Source organism: Terrapene carolina, unplaced genomic scaffold (genome assembly GCF_002925995.2).
Source record: "Terrapene carolina triunguis isolate 2854851 unplaced genomic scaffold, T_m_triunguis-2.0 Scaffold62, whole genome shotgun sequence".
Lineage (NCBI taxonomy): Eukaryota > Metazoa > Chordata > Testudines > Emydidae > Terrapene > Terrapene triunguis.
The window spans coordinates 34034110-34052971 of record NW_020664413.1 but is presented as its reverse complement, the minus strand read 5'-3'; the positions used below and the strand labels follow the sequence as shown (position 1 = coordinate 34052971).

The following is an 18862-nucleotide window of genomic DNA, read 5'->3' as shown; positions in this document are numbered from 1 at the left end:
TGGGAACAGATTGTATAAAGTCGAGTGCATGCGTCCACACTAAGCACATTAATTCGGCGGTGTGCGTCCATAGTACCGTGGCAAGCACTGACATTCCGAGCGGTGCACAGTGGTAGCTATCCCACAGTTCCCGCTGCTCACTGGAATTCTGGGTTGAGCTCCCAATGCCTGATGGGGCCGAAAATTTGTCGCGGGTGGTTATGGGTAAATGTTGTCAGTCAACCCTTCCTCCGTGAAAGCAACGGCAGACAATCATTTCGCGCCCTTTTCCCTGGATTGCCCGAGCAGACGCCATAGCACGGCAAGCATGGAGCCCGTTCAGCTCACCGCAGCAGTTATGAGCATTGTAAACACCTCGTGCATTATCATGCAGTTTATGCAGAACCAGAAGCTGAAAAACCAGGCGAGGAGGCGACGGCAGCATGGTGACGAGAGTGATGAGGACATGGACACAGACTTTTCTCAAAGCGCGGGCCCAAGCAATGTGGACATCATGGTGTTAATGGGGCAGGTTCATGCTGTGGAATGCCAATTCTGAGCCCGGGAAACAAGCACAGACTGGTGGGATCGCATAGTGTTGCAGGTCTGGGATGATTCCCAGTGGCTCCGAAACTTTCGCATGCGTAAGGACACTTTCATGGAACTTTGTGACTTGCTTTCCCCTGCCCTGAACCGCAAGAATACCTACCAAGATGAGAGCAGCCCTCACAGTTCACAAGCGAGTGGAGATAGCTCTCTGGAGGCTTGCAACGCCAGACAGCTACCAGTCAGTCAGGAATCAATTTGGAGTGGGCAAATCTACAGTGGGGGTTGCTGTCATGCAAGTAGCCAACGCAATTACTGAGCTGCTGCTATCAAAGGTAGTGACTCTGGGAAATGTGCAGGTCATAGTAGATGGCTTTGCTGCAATGGGATTCCCTAACTGTGGTGGGGCGATAGACGGAACCCATATCCCTATCTTGGGACTGGACCACCAAGGCAGCCAGTACATAAACCGCAAGGGGTACTTTTCAATGGTGCTGCAAGCACTGATGGATCACAAGGGACGTTTCACCAACATCAACGTGGGATGGCCGGGGAAGGTTCATGACGCTCACGTCTTCAGGAACTCTGGTCTGTTTAAATGGCTGCAGGAAGGGATTTACTTCCCAGACCAGAAAATAACTGTTGGGGATGTTGAAATGCCTATAGTTATCCTTGGGGACCCAGCCTACCCCTTAATGCCCTGGCTCATGAAGCCGTACACAGGCACCCTGAACAGTAGTAAGGAGCTGTTCAACTATAGGCTGAGCAGGTGCAAAATGGTGGTAGAGTGTGCATTTGGACGTTTGAAGGGTCTCTGGTGCAGTTTACTGACTCGCTCAGACCTCAGCAAAACCAATATCCCCATTGTTATTGCTGCTTGCTGTGTGCTCCACAATCTCTGTGAGAGTAAGGGGGAGACGTTTATGGTGGGGTGGGAGGTTGAGGCAAATCGCCTGGCCACTGATTATGCGCAGCCAGACACCAGGGCAATTAGAAGAGCACATCAGGAGGCGCTGCACATCAGAGAAGCTTTGAAAACCAGTTTCATGACTGGCCAAGGTACCGTGTGACAGTTCTATTTGTTTCTCCTTGATGAAAACCTGCCCCCTTGGTTGACTCTAATTCCCTGTAAGCCAACCGCCCTCCCACCTTCGATCACAGCTTGGAAATAAAGTCACTATTGTTTAAAAACCATGTATTCTTTATTAATTGATTATAAAAATAGGGAGATACCTCACAAGGTAGCCTGGGTGGGATGGGGGAGGAGGGAAGGAAAAGGCCACTTCAATACTTGTTGAATGACAGCCTTCTGTCCACTGGGGTGGAGTGGTTGGGTGCCCGGAGCCTCCCTTCCCGCGTTCTTGGGTGTCTGGGTGAGGAGGTGGCTATGGAACTTGGGGAGGAGGGAGGGTGGTTAAACAGGGGCTGCAGCGGCAGTCTCTCCAGCTGACATTCGTGAACCTCCACCAGACGCCGGATCATGTCCGTTTGTTCCCGCAGTAGCCCCAGCGTTGCATCCTGCCTCCTCTGATCTTCCTGCTGCCACCTCTCCTCACGTTCACTGGCCGCTTTCCTGTCCTGTGCTATTGTGTCCTTCCACACTTTCTGCTGAGCTCTTTCAGTGCGGGACGCCTGCATAAGCTCAGAGAACATTTCATTGCGTGTGCGTTTTTTTGCCGCCTTAACTGAGATAGCCTTTGGGACGGAGGAGGGAGGCTTGAAACATTTGCAGCTGCAGGAGGAAAAAAGGGAGAGAAGTATTTTAAAAGATATATTTTACAGAACAATGGGTATACTCTTTCACGGTGAACAACACTATTCACATTACATAGTACATGTGATTTCGGTACAAGGTCATTTTTTGCATCTTATATTGAGTGCCTGCGGCTTTGGTGTTAGAGATCAAACACGCCGGGCAACAGAATTCAGCTTGCAGGCAGCCATGGTAAGCCATAGTCTTTCGGCTTCTGCAACCTTCATAACAGCAGCGCCCTCCTTTCCCATACCAAGCAAAACCCGTTGAATTGTCCATTTAGGGCTGCAGTTTTTGTGTTAACGTGCAGCAGCAGAAACCAAACTAACCCCCCCCCTCCTCCGCATCCTTTTCTCTGGGATGACCGCTTTAACCCTCCCCCCACCGCAACGCGTGGCTGGTATCAGGGAAGATCCCTGCTAGCCAAACGTGAACAGCTCAGCATGAAGCCCCCCGCCCCGCATCCTTTTCTCCGCGATGATCGCTTTAACCCTTCCCCAACCGTGTGGTTGGTATCAGGGAAGATCCCTGCTAGCCAAACGCGAACAGCTCAGTGCCAATGCCTTCGCCCCCCCTCACTGCTTGGCTAACTGCGGGGAGGATTTCTTTTCAGCCACAGGCAAACAGCCCAGTAGGAAAGGCCACCTATGAATGTCCCCTTAATTAAATTCCCGTATTTCAACCAGGTTACCATGAACAATATCACTCTCCTGAGGATAACACAGAGAGATAAAGAACGGATGTTGCTTGAATGCCAGCAAACACCGGGACCATACGCTGCCAGGCTTTGTCATGCAATGATACCAGATTACTTGCTACTAGCATGGCGTGGTAAGGTGTCCTACCCTGGAGGACGGACTAAGGCTGCTCTCCCCAGAAACCTTCTGCAAAGGCTTTTAGAGTACCTCCAGGAGAGCTTCATGGAGATGTCCCTGGAGGATTTCTGCTCCATCCCCAGACACATTAACAGACTTTTCCAGTAGCTGTACTGGCCATGAATGCATCCCAAGTCCTCAGGGCAAATTAATCATTAAAAACCGCTTGCTTTTAAACCATGTTTTATATTTACAAAGGTACACTCACCAGAGGTCCCTTCTACGGCTTCATGGTCTGGGATACCACCTTGGGAGGGTATTTCAGTCAGGGTGAGAAAAAGATCCTGGCTGTTGGAGAGAACGGTGTGCTGTGTGCTCTCCTCAACCACCACCTCCTCCTCATCTTCCCCGTCCGCAAAATCCTCAGGCATGGCGACTGAGAGTACCCTATCATCGGAGTCCACGGCCAGGGGTGGGGTAGTGGTGGCGGCCCCCCCTAGAATTGCCTGCAGCTCAGCGTAGAAGCAGCATGTCTGCGGCTCTGTCCCAGAGCGTCCATTTGATTCTTTGGCTTTCTGGTACGCTTGTCTCAGCTCCTTAAATTTCACGCAGCACTGTGTTGAGTCCCTGTTGTGGCCTCTGTCCCTCATGGCCTTGGAGATTTTTTCAAATGTTTTGGCATTCCGTCTTTTGGAACGGAGTTCTGATAGCACGGATTCATCTCCCCATACAGCGATCAGATCCAGTACCTCCCGTACGGTCCATGCTGGAGCTCTTTTTCGATTCTGGGACTGCATGGTCACCTGTGCTGATCAGCTCTCCACGCTGGGCAAACAGGAAATGAAATTCAAAAGTTTGTGGGGCTTTTCCTGTCTACCTGGCCAGTGCATCTGAGTTCAGATTGCTGTCCAGAGCAGTCACAATGGTGCACTGTGGGATAGCTCCCAGAGGCCAATACCGTCTAATTGCATCCACACTAACCCTAATTTGAACTGGCAATGTCGATTTCAGCGCTACTCCCCTCGTCGGGGAGGAGTACAGAAATCGATTTTAAGAGCCCTTTATGTCGACAAAAATGGCTTTGTTGTGTGGATGGGTGCAGGGTTCATTCGATTTAACGCTGTTAAATTCGACCTAAACTTGTAGTGTAGACCAGGCCTTAGTGTACTTCACTACCGCCCTGAACAAGAAGGGAGCAATTGCATTTAATAATATGGTGGCAAAGAAGATTCTTATGGCACTCCACATGACAGCCCTCGGGGCAGAAGTGTGATTGCCCAACAATAACCTCTGGGATATCTCAGGAGTGATGCCCCTAAAGTGTAGCCCAATCTACTATTTCCATGGACTATGGATGTGTCAGCCCCCTTTCATGAGCCAGTATTGAAGACAGCTGATAGATCTGATAATGTCAGAATTCCTATTGATAAGGGTCAAGAAAGCTGGAAGCATCCAGCTACTCTGAGTTTTCTCACCATAACATGTTCCATAATCCTGACCAAAAAGTAGAAAATTAGCTACTGGTTGATAGTTGCATAGACTATCAGCATCAAGAGACGCATTTAGGAGCAGAAGCCAAGGACAAACCACAGTAAAAGCAATTGAGAGCTAGCCATCCCTAAAGGGGGTATTGACACTATCCACCAGTAAAGGACCTCGTACTTTCTTTCTAGCCTTCATCCAGTGGGAATGACAAGGATCCAATGCACAGATTGTGACAAGAAGTTTTTCTTCTAAAACAGCCAGAATCTTTGTAAGTGACACCACCTGGAACTAAAGCAGAGATGACCTAGCATTTATTCATTCCACATAGTGCTCTGCCTCCAGGGACAGAACACAGCTCATTTCTAATCTGATTAATTTTATCATATTTTAAGGTATAACACAACCCAATGGCTGGAAGCTGAAGTTGGGCAAAGTGAGACTGAATAATAATGTGCGGATTTTTGACAGTGAGGATAATTAACCATTGAACAATTTACTAAGGGTCGTGGTGGATTCTCCATCACTGACAGTTTTTGAAATCAAGACTGGATGTTTTTCGGGAAGTTCTATGGCCTGTGGTATACAGGAGGTCAGACTAGATGATCACAATGGTCCCTATGGCCTTGGAATCTATTAATTTGTGAATTAGAAGTTTCCTCACAACACAATCATCAACAAAATGGAGACTGTCTCAATTAGCCAGGTTGTTCACCATCCAGAACAAATCTGTTGCTTGTGATTTTGGAGATGCCACAGTCCCACAGCATAAGAATTCAAAAATATCTTTATAATTCATAGATTTTAAGTTCAGATGGGACTATTATGATCATCTAGTTTGACTTCCTGCATTACACAGGCTATAGAATGTCACCTAATAATTCCTGCTATCCAGGGTGGATAAAAATCAATGATTTTTTTTTAAATCAGATTTGATTTAAAATTTTATAAAAATGATTTTTTTTATAAAATGCTTTTTGAGAAAAAAACCTAGCTAAAGATAGTTTTAATTAAGATACGTTATAGCTCAAAGATATCTCATCATGGAATAGGGATTATAAATTCTAATTCTATAGTATGAGACAATATATTAATGTAATGTTTAAGAAAAGTTTTGTAACTGAGTTCCAATAGGTTATGGATTAGGGACCCAATCTTATGGGGTTCCAGGGGCTTCTATACAGATTATTTAGGTTAATCTTTCTATCTATCCAATGGGACTCAGTGCTCAGTCTAGAAGATACCATCAGAGATGCTTAGTTTTGCAGTTCTCAAACTGTGGATTTGTGTCTCCAGAGATAACATGCTTGTTAACAGCAAAAATGTTTTAAAATAAATAAATAATATATAGAGGTGAGAAATAAGAGACCTCACCCTATTGTCCCTCTGCAAATTTGTGTACACAGAGTCAATCCCTTACCTCTCTCTTTAAACTGCAAAGTTTCAAAAAGTTCAATGAGTGTTGGGGGTGGAACAGATCTAGACAAGGAGAAGAAGTCTGGAGATAAATGTGAGAAGGGAGGGACAGGCTGTAGAAACAAAAGTGAAACTGTTTGAGCAGCATATTCCAGAAGTCTTGAGGTCTTTCTGAGTGTAGCCTTCATTGATTTGAGATCTACCATACCATTCTCTCCCTAGAAGGGAAAACCTATAATGGCAGCAGGCAATAAAAGAGACCTAGTTTGGGAATATTTTAATGAAGTTCCTCTACCTGTGGGTAAGACAGTCATGCGTGCAAAATGCGAACAGTGCAACAAAGAAATGCAAGGCCTGGTTGCCCGAATGAAACAACATCATGAGAAGTGTTCCTTCTCAGGAGGAAGCTGCGTTGAAGATGATGAAAGGAACATGTCTGAACATGCAGGATCTTCAGGTTGGTAAACTTTTTGATTTCATACTTCTTTCTTAAGGACTGCCTGTCTTCCTTCTGGACTATTCTTGAATTCTCATCTTTGAGCAAAGAATATAGTTGTTACTCTATGGTACTATCATTTTAGATGCAGTTGGAATAAAAAATAAAGAGCTAAAATAGGCAGATCTTCCTTTTACAATTTCACCTTTAAAAGTAGTACTGAGTGTCAGTGAATGCAATGAGTAATACTAAATGAGCAGTATGGTAATAATAATTAAATAACTGCATTGACTTATTTTGTTTAGGAGAATCCATCCTCAACATACAGGATTCTGAAGACTATCCATCTTCAAGATCACCATCATTTTCTATAGTTTCAGAGTTATCCGCCAATGATAGTGTTTCAGTCACATCATGTATGTCACATAGCCACAGTATAACACGTGTAGCAAAAAGAAAAAAAAACTCCATCATCCAGAAACAACCATAGATAAGTTTGTGATAAGAACCAGCAGATTACAGAAAAAGGTAATTGTTGAAAAAATTGCTCAGTTTGTTTATGCAACAAACTTTCCTTTCTGTATGATTGAGAACCCACACTTCATTAACATGGTTCAGTCATTAAGACCTGGATACAGTCCACCCAACAGAGCAGATGTCGCAGGCAAATTGCTGGATAAAGTGTCTGAAAGAGAAATTGAGCAGTGTGCAAAAGGTCTAGAGGGTGAAATTGTTAACCTGAGCCTTGATGGGTGGAGCAATGTCCACAATGATCATGTTGTATGTGCTTGTGTGACAACAGAAGAAGGGAGTGTCTTCCTTACAGAAACAATTGATACATCAGGAAATGCACACACAGCAGAATATTTACAAGAAGTAGCAGTAAAAGCTATAAGAAACTGTGGGAAAAAATTCAAATGTCTAGTACGCAGCTTGGTCACAGATAATGCTGCAAATATATCCAAGATGAGAAGAAATTTAGAAGAGAGTGAAGAGAGTCCCAAGCTAGTAACATATGGTTGCAGTGCTCATTTGATGCACCTCCTAGACAAAGACTTCAGTGTTCCAGAAATAAAGGTTAATGTTGTTGAAATTGCCAAATACTTTTGTATCAACAACTTTGCAGCAGCTGCTCTGAAAAATGTGGGAGGAACCAAGCTAACTCTCCCACAAGACATGCGATCGAACTCAGTAGTGGACTGTTTTGAGCACTATATCAAGAACTGGCCCAATCGGATGACAGTTTGTGAACAAAATCGTGAAAAAATATATGGCACTGTCACAGCTAAAGTTCTCAACATTGGGCTTAAGAGAAATGTTGAACGCATGCTGAGTACCCTGAAGTCTATTTCTGTAGCCTTGAACAAAATGCAGGGAAATAGCTGTGTTACTGCTGACGCTGTTGAAATTTGGAAGGAACTGAGATCTTAAAAAGAGAAATATGCAATGACAGAATTAAATTACAAGCATTAAAAAAACAAATGGGACAAGCACTATCTCCAGCTCATTTTCTTGCAAATATTCTCAGTACTCAGTACCAGGGTCAAACTTTAACTGCTGAAGAAGAGGAGTTGGATATGACATGGACATCCAGCAATCATCCCTCCATAATGCCAACTATAATAAACTTCAGAGCTAAGGGTGAACCATTCAAGAAATATATATGTTTGCTGATGATGTTTTAAAGAAAGTCACACCAGTGAACTGGTGGAAGTCACTTAACACTTGGATTCAGGGACTGTTGAAGTGATAATCTCACTTTTAACAACAGTCGCTTCTTCTGCCAGTGTAGAAAGAATATTTTCTTCCTTTGGACTAATTCATTCCAAATTGAGAAATCGTTTGGGACCTGAAAAAGCAGGAAACCTTGTTTTTCTTTTCCAGATTATGAACAAACAGGAAAATGAAAGTGAAGACGACTGAGTTAGCTGCAGAAGCCAATATTTTAAGTTTCTCATGTTGACCTGGCTGACATAGTCGATTTAATTTTTGTTTTTTTTAAAATGTTTCATTTAACTATTTTAGTTAAAAACAATTTTAACAAAAACAAACCTGATTTTAAAAAACTTGAATATTTAACTAAATTCAAAAATTAATATGCTTGTTTCGTTAAAACAGTATGTTTGCTGTTGAAGAAAAAATCCAGAATACATAACGTTGTTGTTTTAGTTAAATAAAACAATTGAAATGTCTGACTGGTGATGTTCTCCTCCTAATACAGCTTGGCAAGAAAATCCTTCAAATATTAATGATTAACCTGTTGAATTGGAGATAATTCACCTCCCAATGACTTCATAAATATCTGCTTCAATTACCTTTGGTAAATGAAATAACCAAACAATCATTCATTTTCTGATATAGCTGTAAAACTAATCTGAAAAGTTTTCAAAATAAATCACTTGAAAACGTATAGTGTGTACCTTCTAAAAATGAAACCTACATCTATCTCTGAGTTGTGAAGAATATGTATTAAGGTTATAACAACCAACAAGAATGCACTTTTATGTAGAAATCCATGATTAAATCGAGTCCTCCTGACTAGTGATTTAAATCAAATCCACCCTGCTGCTATCATGGCCATAACGTCTGATTTAGCTAGAATATATATTTTTTAAAATACATCCAATCTTGATTTAAAAATTCAGTGGAGAAACAGTAGATTGTTTCAATGGTTAATAAATGTCACTATTAAACATTTCTACACTATATTTAGTTTGAATTTGATGCAATCAGCCTCTTCAAAATCTATTCTCCCAATTTCTTCATCTGTCACAGGTCCCCTGTAAACCACAGTGACCTATGAGGACAAAACTAGGGAGAAAGATGTCTAGAAACCACTCTCCCAACAGTTGATGACAAAAGATGATAAAATTATACTACACCTATTATTTTCCCTCAGATCCCTCGGGAAACATTCCAATATTAACAACCTCTGGGGTCAGACCATCAAAATAGATTTCTCACCCCAGTAGTAGAGATGATCCAGATTGTAGCCAGCCATGCAACTTGAATATGCAACCCCTGGAATAATAATTCCTATTTGTGACCATGAAATTCTGACCCAACACAAAAAATTTATCATTTACATAAGTGGTTCTCAAACATTTTCCATTTGCAATCCAAAAACCACCTGTTGTCTTTTGCCATTTACTCACCCATCCTACAATCCTCTCCTCTTGGACTGGGTGAGATGCAGGAAGAAACCAAAGGGTTGTAAGCTTAGTGAACTGCAGCAAAAAAAAAACAAAAAAAACCCACCTGTCTGATTTTGTGTGTTTGGGCTTGTGAATGTTGGTGGGATTTTTCCTGGTGTGCATGGCTTCTTTGTGTAGCTTTTGGAGATGCTTGGTGCTGGTTGTGGGGCTAGCAGACTTTCTGGGTGAAGGAGCCTCCCTACTCACTGAGTGGAAAGCTGAGCAGGGAGTGTTGAGAAGCTTTCTCTGGATTGGGTGGGAGGCTGACTTCTAGTGACCATGGGATTTTGCTGCTTTTTTATTCCATCAGAGTATGAGCCAGTGATCAACCCCTTGTGACCTGCTTGCTAGTCATACCAGCCAGTTAGGAAGTCCTGATCTCTGTGGATTTTAGACACTTAACATTATCACGCTCAGTGCCTCGTAATACAGCACTGAGGAACTTTATGAGATCACCCACCAACATCACAATGCAATGGAGCAGTCTCCAATCCAGCACTTGTTCAATCCTAACTTCATCCTGGGACTCACATACTAGTAGTCTCACAATATTTGGGGCAGGAGACCTGAGCATATTTCAGTTTACAAAGGAGACTGGCAACAATTCTGGATATCTGACATGCCCCTCCAAAATCAAACCAAATCAGCCAGAAGGGCAGTTCACTTCTGCCAGCTTTGGAAGATGTACCTGTCATAACCTCTAGGTATATTTATGCAAAACCACTTAAATTAACTAGTAACTAAACTGGCAGTGTCAACTAACAAGACCTCAGAAAACCTAACACAAATCCCCAAAGCCTTGGTCTGAGCAGCTCCTCAGACAAAAACCTGTGTAAATACACAGTCATTGCAGTGTGAACTGAAGGTCATTAAGTTCAGGATTTGTCAGACCGATGAGATGGAGAAAGTTTAAGAGAAAAGGACCTTTCGCTAAAAATGTCTGCTTCCTAATTGCATAAATATGGGGGCACCAGAGCTGATCCCAGTTGAGCCAAACTGACTACTTGAGCCAAAGCTAGTGCAGAATATGCCACTTAAACAGGAATATTAGAAACAGTTTGAGTTTGTTGGTCTCTAAAAATTTCACATTTTCTCTAAATTGACTCAGAAGTCCATTGATTTATCTGATAGCGGAATGGAAAAATCAGAGGTTACCAGCTGCAGAAAAGTGGTAGTGCAGATTTTTGTTTTGTTTTGCTGAAACAGTCCTTTTTCAAGAGTCTTTATTCCAGAAAGACCTACCTAATTCACCTGTTTTACTTCAAATGGTTAACCTAAGGCTACACTTCTAATTAGATAGTCAATCCTCTGAAGCAAAACCACCTAGGGGCTGGTATTTGATATTTTAGCACTACTTGGTATAAATGAATCTGTCCTGCTTAAGAAACTCTGATCATTCTGTAATGTAATACCTTTCAGAGTAGCAGCCGCGTTAGTCTGTATCCGCAAGAAGAACAGGAGTACTTGTGGCACCTTAGAGACTAACAAATAAATTATGCTCAAATAAATTTGTTAGTCTCTAAGGTGCCACAAGTACTCCTGTTCTTTTTTCTGTAATACCCTGCAGCTGGAAATCAACTTCCGCCCTCCAGCTCATTGACAAACAGGGACCCGCTATCGCCCTACGCCCCCCCCTCCCGCTCTGAACACCCAACAGGACAAATCAACATGCCTGGCTCCTGCCCCTTGTTCACCAACCCCTACTTGATTCTCTTCCCACTGCCCAGCCTTGGCACCAGGACCCCGGGACTCAATGTCGCGCACTTGCCTCCCGGACAGTTCCATCTGTCCACCGGATCCCTGGGCGCTGCCTGGGGCTTTCCCTGCCTGCCCAGTGTCCCCCTCTGGATCCCATTGTAACTGTCACCCTCACTCCCCTTCGGGAGTCTCACAGACCCCGCCAGCCGATCCCCGGTTTGTCCCCCTCCCCGGGACAAACACCCACCTTTCTCCAGCTCCGGCCCTCGTCCCAGCGCAACTCTCCAATCAACGCACGGCATTTTCCTGACTCCGCCCCTCTTCAACTATCCAATGGAGGCGGCTTTTTCCCCATGGCTCCGCCCCTCCTCGTTGCGAAACAACCAATGGAAATGTGCTCCCGCCCCATGCCCCAAACGCTGTTCCGCGTCGCTTAGGTTACCGCGGTGGTAGCTGCGAGTTGTGGCCGGTGGCCATGGAGTCCTTGACGCAGCGGGTCAGTAATGGTGGCCTTGGTACCGCCGCCTCTTGCGCGCTCGGCCGCTTCAGTCTCCCCTGCTCGCCCGAGACGGCCGCCTCTCTCCCTCCGCGGCCAGCGGCCCTGCTCCCGGCGCCCGGGCCGGGGCCTTCCTCGGAGGGTGGGCTGGGGGGAGTAAGCGCTGCTCGGCGGGAGGGGGCTCGGCTGTGCGCCGCCGGGGAGGCGCAAAGGCGATATGGAGCGGCACGGTTGCGGCTGCAGCGTTTGGTGTAGGCGGGGGCGGGGGCAGGGGCAGGTGGGAGCCTGCCGGGGCGCAGGGAGGCCGCGGGCAGTCGCTGAAGGCGGTGGTCGCGCTCCGCTCAGTGCCGGACCGGTCCCTGGGGTGTCACAGTAACGCTTCCCTTTCAGGCGCTGATCAGCTACTATTGCCAGGAGGGGTACTTCCGGCACGTCCAGGGGGCTGCTAATGAGGCGCTCAAGAAGTTTGGCAACGACCCCGTGTTCCTGTTCTACCGCGCCTATGGCATGATGATGGAAGGTGACTGACTGCGTGCTTGTAGCTGGATCTTTGTTAAAAGTTGAATGGGAAACCATCAGCTTCAAATCCAGGCCACTTCACTAATCCTTCCCCTGAGACCCGCCACCAGTTCCTGCGGTTTTACAACAATATTTTAAATCTTTTTTTTTAAGAGTTATTATTAATGACTTAAATTTTAGAAGCGCCTGGAGGCCCCGGTTGAAATCAGGGTTCCCGTGTGCTGCGAATGTAACAGATAGTCATTGCTCCCAAGAGTGCATGAGCTAAATAGATAAGACCAACGAAGGGTGGGAGGTGAAACAGGTACACAGACGTAACTTGTTTTAAAGCTTTCTTGTTGGAGCTTGTTTTCTTTATTTAGCTAATCAGTCCAAATTGTGATCACTTGGAATGATTATGTACTTTGAGTTCTGTATTATGGGGCTTTGTTTAGATTTACTATTACTAGATCTACTTATTAAGTAGGTTTTGGAAAATGGAACTTAAAAAAAAAAAAAACAGTTGGAAGCACTCCACCTGTCCCTGAACTCAGGCCAGTCTGTCTTTTTACAATAACATTTTCCTATTTAAAAAAAAAAAGTTTGTTCCTCCTCCTGTTGCAGATATAGAAAATGCCTGGAAGGGGGAGCCAGTGCCCAAAGTGCAGTAAAAAGCACAATATAAAATGAATAAAGCAGGGGTGGGCCAACTTTTTGGCCTGAGGGCCACATCTGAGTGGAGAAATTGTATGCAAGACCACGAATGTAGGGCTGGGGCAGGAGGGAGTGTGGGAACGGGGTGTGGTGTGCAGGAAGGGGCTCTGGGCAAGCGGTTGGGGTGCAGAGTGTGGGAGGGGGCTCAGGGTAGGGGGTTGGGGTGCAGGAGGGGTGCGTCAGGGGGCTCAGGGCAGGGGGTTGGAGTGCAGGAGGGATTTGGGATACGGACTCCGGCCCAGCACTGCTTACCTCGAGCGGCTCCAGGGTGGCAGCAGGGCTAAGGCAGGCTCCCTGCCTGCCCTGACCCCGCGCCGCTCCCGGAAGTGGCCAGCTTGTCCGGCAGTGGCTCCTGGGGGTGGGGTGGGACAGGCGGCTCTGCTGTGCGCTGCCCTCGCCCGTGGGTACCAATCCCAAAGCTCCCATTGGCCGCGGTTCCCCGTTCCTGGCCAATGGGAGCTTGGGGGTGGGGGCAGTGCCTGCAGGCAAGGGCAGCACAAGGAGCCCTCTGCCTCCCACTGTGTCCCTCCCCCGCCGCCCCCCCCCCCCCCCCGGGGGATGCAGGGATGTGGTGCTGGCTGCTTCCGAGAGCGGCGCGGGGCCAGGGCAGGCAGGGAGCTTGCCTTAGCCCCGCTGCGCCACGGGGCTGGCAATCCCGCGGGCTGGATTGAAAGCCCTGACTGGCCGGATCCAGCCCGTGGGCCGTAGTTTGCCTTCCCCTGAAATAGGGGGTGGTTTTCACCTTTGGTGACTGGTAGAAATAAGACAAGACCACTTCCAGGTTCTCTCAGTATTAATATGCTTTTCTTTCTCCTGTTACTGTATGGCAGATGTATGCCTGGAGTACACTAGGATGTTAGTCAGTATAACTACATCGGTTGGGGGTGTGAAAAATCCACAACCCTGAGTGATGCAGTTAAACCAACCTAACCTCCAATGTAGACAGTTTAGAGAATTCTCCTGTCAACCTAGCTACTGCCTCTTGGGGAGGTGGAGTACCTATGCTAAAGGAAGAACCCCTCCTGTCACATAGGTGTGTCTTCGCTGAAGCACTACAGAAGAGCAGCTGTATCGCTGCAGCATTTTAAGTGTAGACAAGCCCTTACACAAACAAGTGAAAATGATTGTGAATAGAGAGGTTAGCTGTACGCAGAATAAACAAATTGAAAAAACAATTTCTTCAATTATTTTTCAGATAATTATATCAATAATAGGGCTGTCGATTAATTGCAGTTAACTCATTTAATGTGCGCTGATTAACTCAGAAAAATTAATCATGATTAAAAAATTTATCCTGCTTTTAAACAATAGAATACCAATTGAAATGTATTAAATATTTTTGGATGTAATTGAAAGATATATTTGAAAATGTAGAAAGACAACACAGAATACAAAGTGTACAGTGCTCCCTTTATATTATTTTTATTACAAATATTTGCATTTAAAAATGACAAAAGAAATAGTATTCCTAAATTCACCTCATACAAGTACTGTAGAGCAATCTATTTATCATGAAAGTGCAACGTACAAATGTAGGTTTTTTTGTTACATAACTGCAGTCAAAACCAAAACAATGTAAAACTTTAGAGTGGACAAGTCCACTCAGTCCTATTTCTTGTTCAGCCAATCGCTAAGAGGAACATTGAAGGGACATATGAACCTTTAGCGCATCTGGCATGTAAATATCTTGCAACGCCGGCTACAACAGTGCCATGCAAACACCTGTTCTCACTTTCAGATGACATTGTAAACAAGAAGCAGGCAGCATTCTGCAAATGTAAACATACTTGTTTGTCTGAGCGATTGGCTGAACAAGAAGTAGGACTGAGTGGACTTGTAGGCCTTAAAGTTTTACATTATTTGATCTTTGAATGCAGGGGTTTTTTTATACATAATTCTACATTTGTAAGTTCAACTTTCATGCCAAAGAGATTGCACTACAGTACTTGTTTTAGGTGAATTGAAAAATACTATTTCTTTTGTTTATTTACAGTGCAAATATTTGTAATAAAAATAAATATAAAGTGAGCACTGTCAGGGGGGATTTGATTTAAATCACTAGTCAGGAAGACTCAATTTAATATAAGTGCATTCTTGTTGGTTGTTATAACCTTAATACATATTCTTCACAACTCAGAGATGTAGGTTTCATTTTTAGAAGGTACACACTATACATTTTTAAAGTGATTTATTTTGAAAACTTTTCAGATTAGTTTTACAGCTATATCAGGAAATGAATGATTGTTTGGTTATTTTGTTTACCAAAGGTAATTGAAGCAGTTCACCTCCCAATGACTTCATAAATATCTATCTCCAATTCAACAGGTTAATCATTAATATTTGGAGGATTTTCTTGCTATGCTGTATTAGGAGGAGAACATCACCAGACAGACATTTAAATTGTTTTATTTAACTATTTTTCACCTCTATATTTTATTTATTTAAAAACATTTTTGCTGTTAACAAGCATGTTATCTCTGGAGACACAAATCCACAGTTTGAGAACTGCAAAACTAAGCATCTCTGATGGTATCTTCCAGACTGAGCCCCATTAGGTAGATAGAAAGATTAACCTAAATAATCTATACAGAAGCCCCTGAAACCCCATAAAACTGGGTCCCTAATCCATGAACTATTGGAACTCATTTATAAAACTTTTCTCAAACATTATATGAATATATTGTCTCATACAATATAATTAGAATTTGTAATCCCTATTCAATGATGGGATATCTTTGAGGTATAATGTATCTTCCTCAAAAAGCTTTTAATTTTTAAAAAAATAATTGATTTTTATCTATCCTGAGCACTGTATGCTTTGTATTCTGTGTTGTAATTAAAATCAATATATCTGAAAATGTAGTAAACATCCAAAAATATTTAAATTGTATTCTGTTGTTTAACAGTGCGATTTAATATTTTTTAATCGCTTGACAGCCCTAATAGTGAATATACTGGACAGTGTTAATATATGAAATGCTAATCATAACAGTGGCAGGTAAAACACTTTCAGGGAAGCATGTTGTTTGTTTTGTTTTTTGTTTTGTTTTAAATAATTGTGTCCCTTTTATCTCTTCTTGTATTCTTTAGGTCATGTTCAGGAGGCTATCCGGGAATTTGAGTCTATTAAAAACAAACAGGAGGTGTCCCTTTGTACAATGATGGCACTGATCTGCGCCCATAAAAAGAGCTCTAATCCAGGTATCTTAATTGAAAAATTGTTGTCTTTCTGTGTTTTACATAGTCTTATAATATTTGCAGTTAATAAAACTGCTGGCAATCTAACCTGCGAAATATAGTTGAATCTCAATTAAACCAAAAGGCATGCTTTAGCCCTACACATAACTGTAAATTTAATACTATAACTAGATGAAGTTTGACAAAACTATATACCAAAATCTCCATTATATAACAAATAGGGGTGTATTTGCAGACAAAATATTGAAAAGTTACAGAGCTGTGTTTCTTGACATATTAAAAATATCTTTTCCTCTTAAGCAATGGCCATCTGATGAAGGCCTCCACTCTCCTGGCTGCCTCAGGCCTCTGTCTTTTTTTGATCTCCTGATCTTCTTTACTGTCACCAGCCTCTAATTCTTCTGCATCCAAAAGGCCAGTCAGAAAAATTTTCCTTTTCAGAGGATATGCATTTCTTATTTCCCTGTGTAGCCTCACTTACCTTATAGTTTTTCTACTGCCAACTTCAATTCCATTTAGAAACATTTAGGAACACTTCCTTGTCCCTGCCCTATCCATTGGACTGTGAATTGAGATGACCTGACCAATGAGTATTTGTGTACATAAAGTATGAAGGATAGAGTGCCATTGAAGTAATGGGACTGAAAATTCCTTACTACTTAATACTCCTATCCAAGTTCTCCCACCTTATAAAAAACTTATTTCTGGAGTTTATGCTACATGAAAACAATCCTGCTATGCTTTTCATTTTCCAAGAGTATATGGTGTCTTTCATGCATTGCTGAAGCATAGAGTTGCTGACTTTCACTTTGACAATGAGCAAATGATCTCTTCCCTCATGTTATTCACCAAAGCAAACTCCAGGGTGTTGGAACACAGTATTTAATATATACCACAAAGTGCATACATACTGTTGATTCACTTCTATGGTTTCCAGTGTAAAATTGTTTAGAATATTGAAGTTTTGCGAAGATTATCCCAAACTCAAACAAATGTTTTAATTATTGTCTTTCCAGTAATAGCTTAAGCATTGATCATATTATACAGAATAGGTAACAACAATCATTAAAGTATTACCACACAAAAAATTATAAAAAAAAATATTATTTTTATACTTTTTGTAAATTAAAAAGAGAAAACACTGCAAAAATCTATGTAACTTCTAACTAGGGGACTGGAATGGGTTCAGAACTCCCAATCCTGGTTGCAAGAGTTCCCTCCCTTCATCTCCAGAAGTTATAATAGTTAGAGTCCTTCAGGTACAGGTGGAAAGCCAATTTTGGTAAGGGCCAGTGCTTCATGGTCATCTTTGAAGGGCCATTTCACTGTGAAAAGTAAATTTAAAAATAGTATTGTGTGGACTTCCATATTTGTGATTTCCAAATAAAAATTTCCTTAGCTTACATGTGAAACATGGCCTATCCAACAGACAGTCCTGTAAACTCCACCTGGGATCTGAAAGTTACACTGAATTTCTGTCTGTCCATCTTCTTTTGTATTAAGTATTCTGCCCTTGTTTGCATATGTGTAACTGAGGGCAGAATTTGGCATTGTAGTTAAAATGTAGGTAATTATGTTGGTGCAATTCTGTTGATGTAGCTGGCTCGCTCTCAAGCATTGCAGATCAGATACAGCCAACAAAATTAAAAAATAATAAAGGCTTATCTTTGTTACTAAAGTAATCCGTATGTCCCTGAATACACATAGGAAATGTATTTGAGTTAGTGTCATTTTTTAAGTTATTTTTTAGAGCAGAAGTGCGCATTAAATAAAAAACTTGAAAGTTAAAAGCAGTGGTGACTTTGAAAATATAGGAGGAAGTCTGCAGGGTTTTGGAGAGAGTAAGTGCTAGGAAGACTAATAACAACAACAACAGAAGTTGTGATATGGTACTCAAAATCAGGTCTTGAAAAATTCATTCGCCATGTCACCTGCCAAGCTTTTTATTTTATATGGGTTTTTATACAACACTCATCACCATAGTGTCTGAGCTCATTCCAGTGGTGCATTAAGCAATGTATCTACACACCTGTCACATGTTTTGTTCTCTCATCATCTTCTCAAAAGGAGAAGCATATGTAGTGATGTGTCTTGTTTTGGTATAGTATTTTTATTAAGTATATCTATTGCAGTGTGTTTATACTGGAGAAGGTAAGGTCAAAAATATGCACCTTGCACTGGAAAGTGGTGAGGTTTGTGATCATCGTTGGTTCCTGGGGGAGTTCATTCCACAGTCTCAGACCGTCCCCAAAGAAAGTTTTATCTCCTGCATAGATGAGTTTACTCTTTTACTGTGCTAGAGGAGAGAAGTTGTTGAGTGCGGTCTTTGTTCCAGAGCTTTAGGTGGTTTTTTAAGTATCCTGGGCCCAGGCAAGGTTGCTCTTGTTTGGGGGGTTCCATTTCCTTTGCAGAAAGCTCAGCAAGTAAGTTTGCAGAAATGCTTCTCACCAGAGCATTGCCCCTAATGCCTTGCTAATGCAGCACCTCTACCCTAGTCTTTTGTATTTATCTCTGGAAAACATGTTTAGAGCTCCAGCTAGTGGGGGAATACCAGAGTGTTTGGCAATGTGCCTTGGGATGCCACATTTATGCGACATCTGCTCTTATCTTACCAAGGTCATTGTACAATATGATCAA

General features: G+C 42.9%; 1 protein-coding gene across 2 annotated transcripts in view; it reads left to right on the top strand.

Annotated features, from left to right (window-relative positions):
* Window positions 1-11742: 11742 nt before the first annotated feature.
* Window positions 11743-18862, top strand: part of TTC21B (tetratricopeptide repeat domain 21B) — an 86032-nt gene continuing 78912 nt past the window's right edge. For both annotated transcript variants that reach the window (XR_002908449.1, XM_024206181.1), the window contains exons 1-3: window positions 11743-11815; window positions 12206-12335; window positions 16118-16228. Coding sequence is in view for 1 of the 2 variants with exons in the window: in XM_024206181.1 (XP_024061949.1) it covers window positions 11795-11815; window positions 12206-12335; window positions 16118-16228 (262 nt within the window). In the remaining variant the exon portion in view is untranslated. The remainder of the gene's footprint in view (window positions 11816-12205; window positions 12336-16117; window positions 16229-18862) is intronic.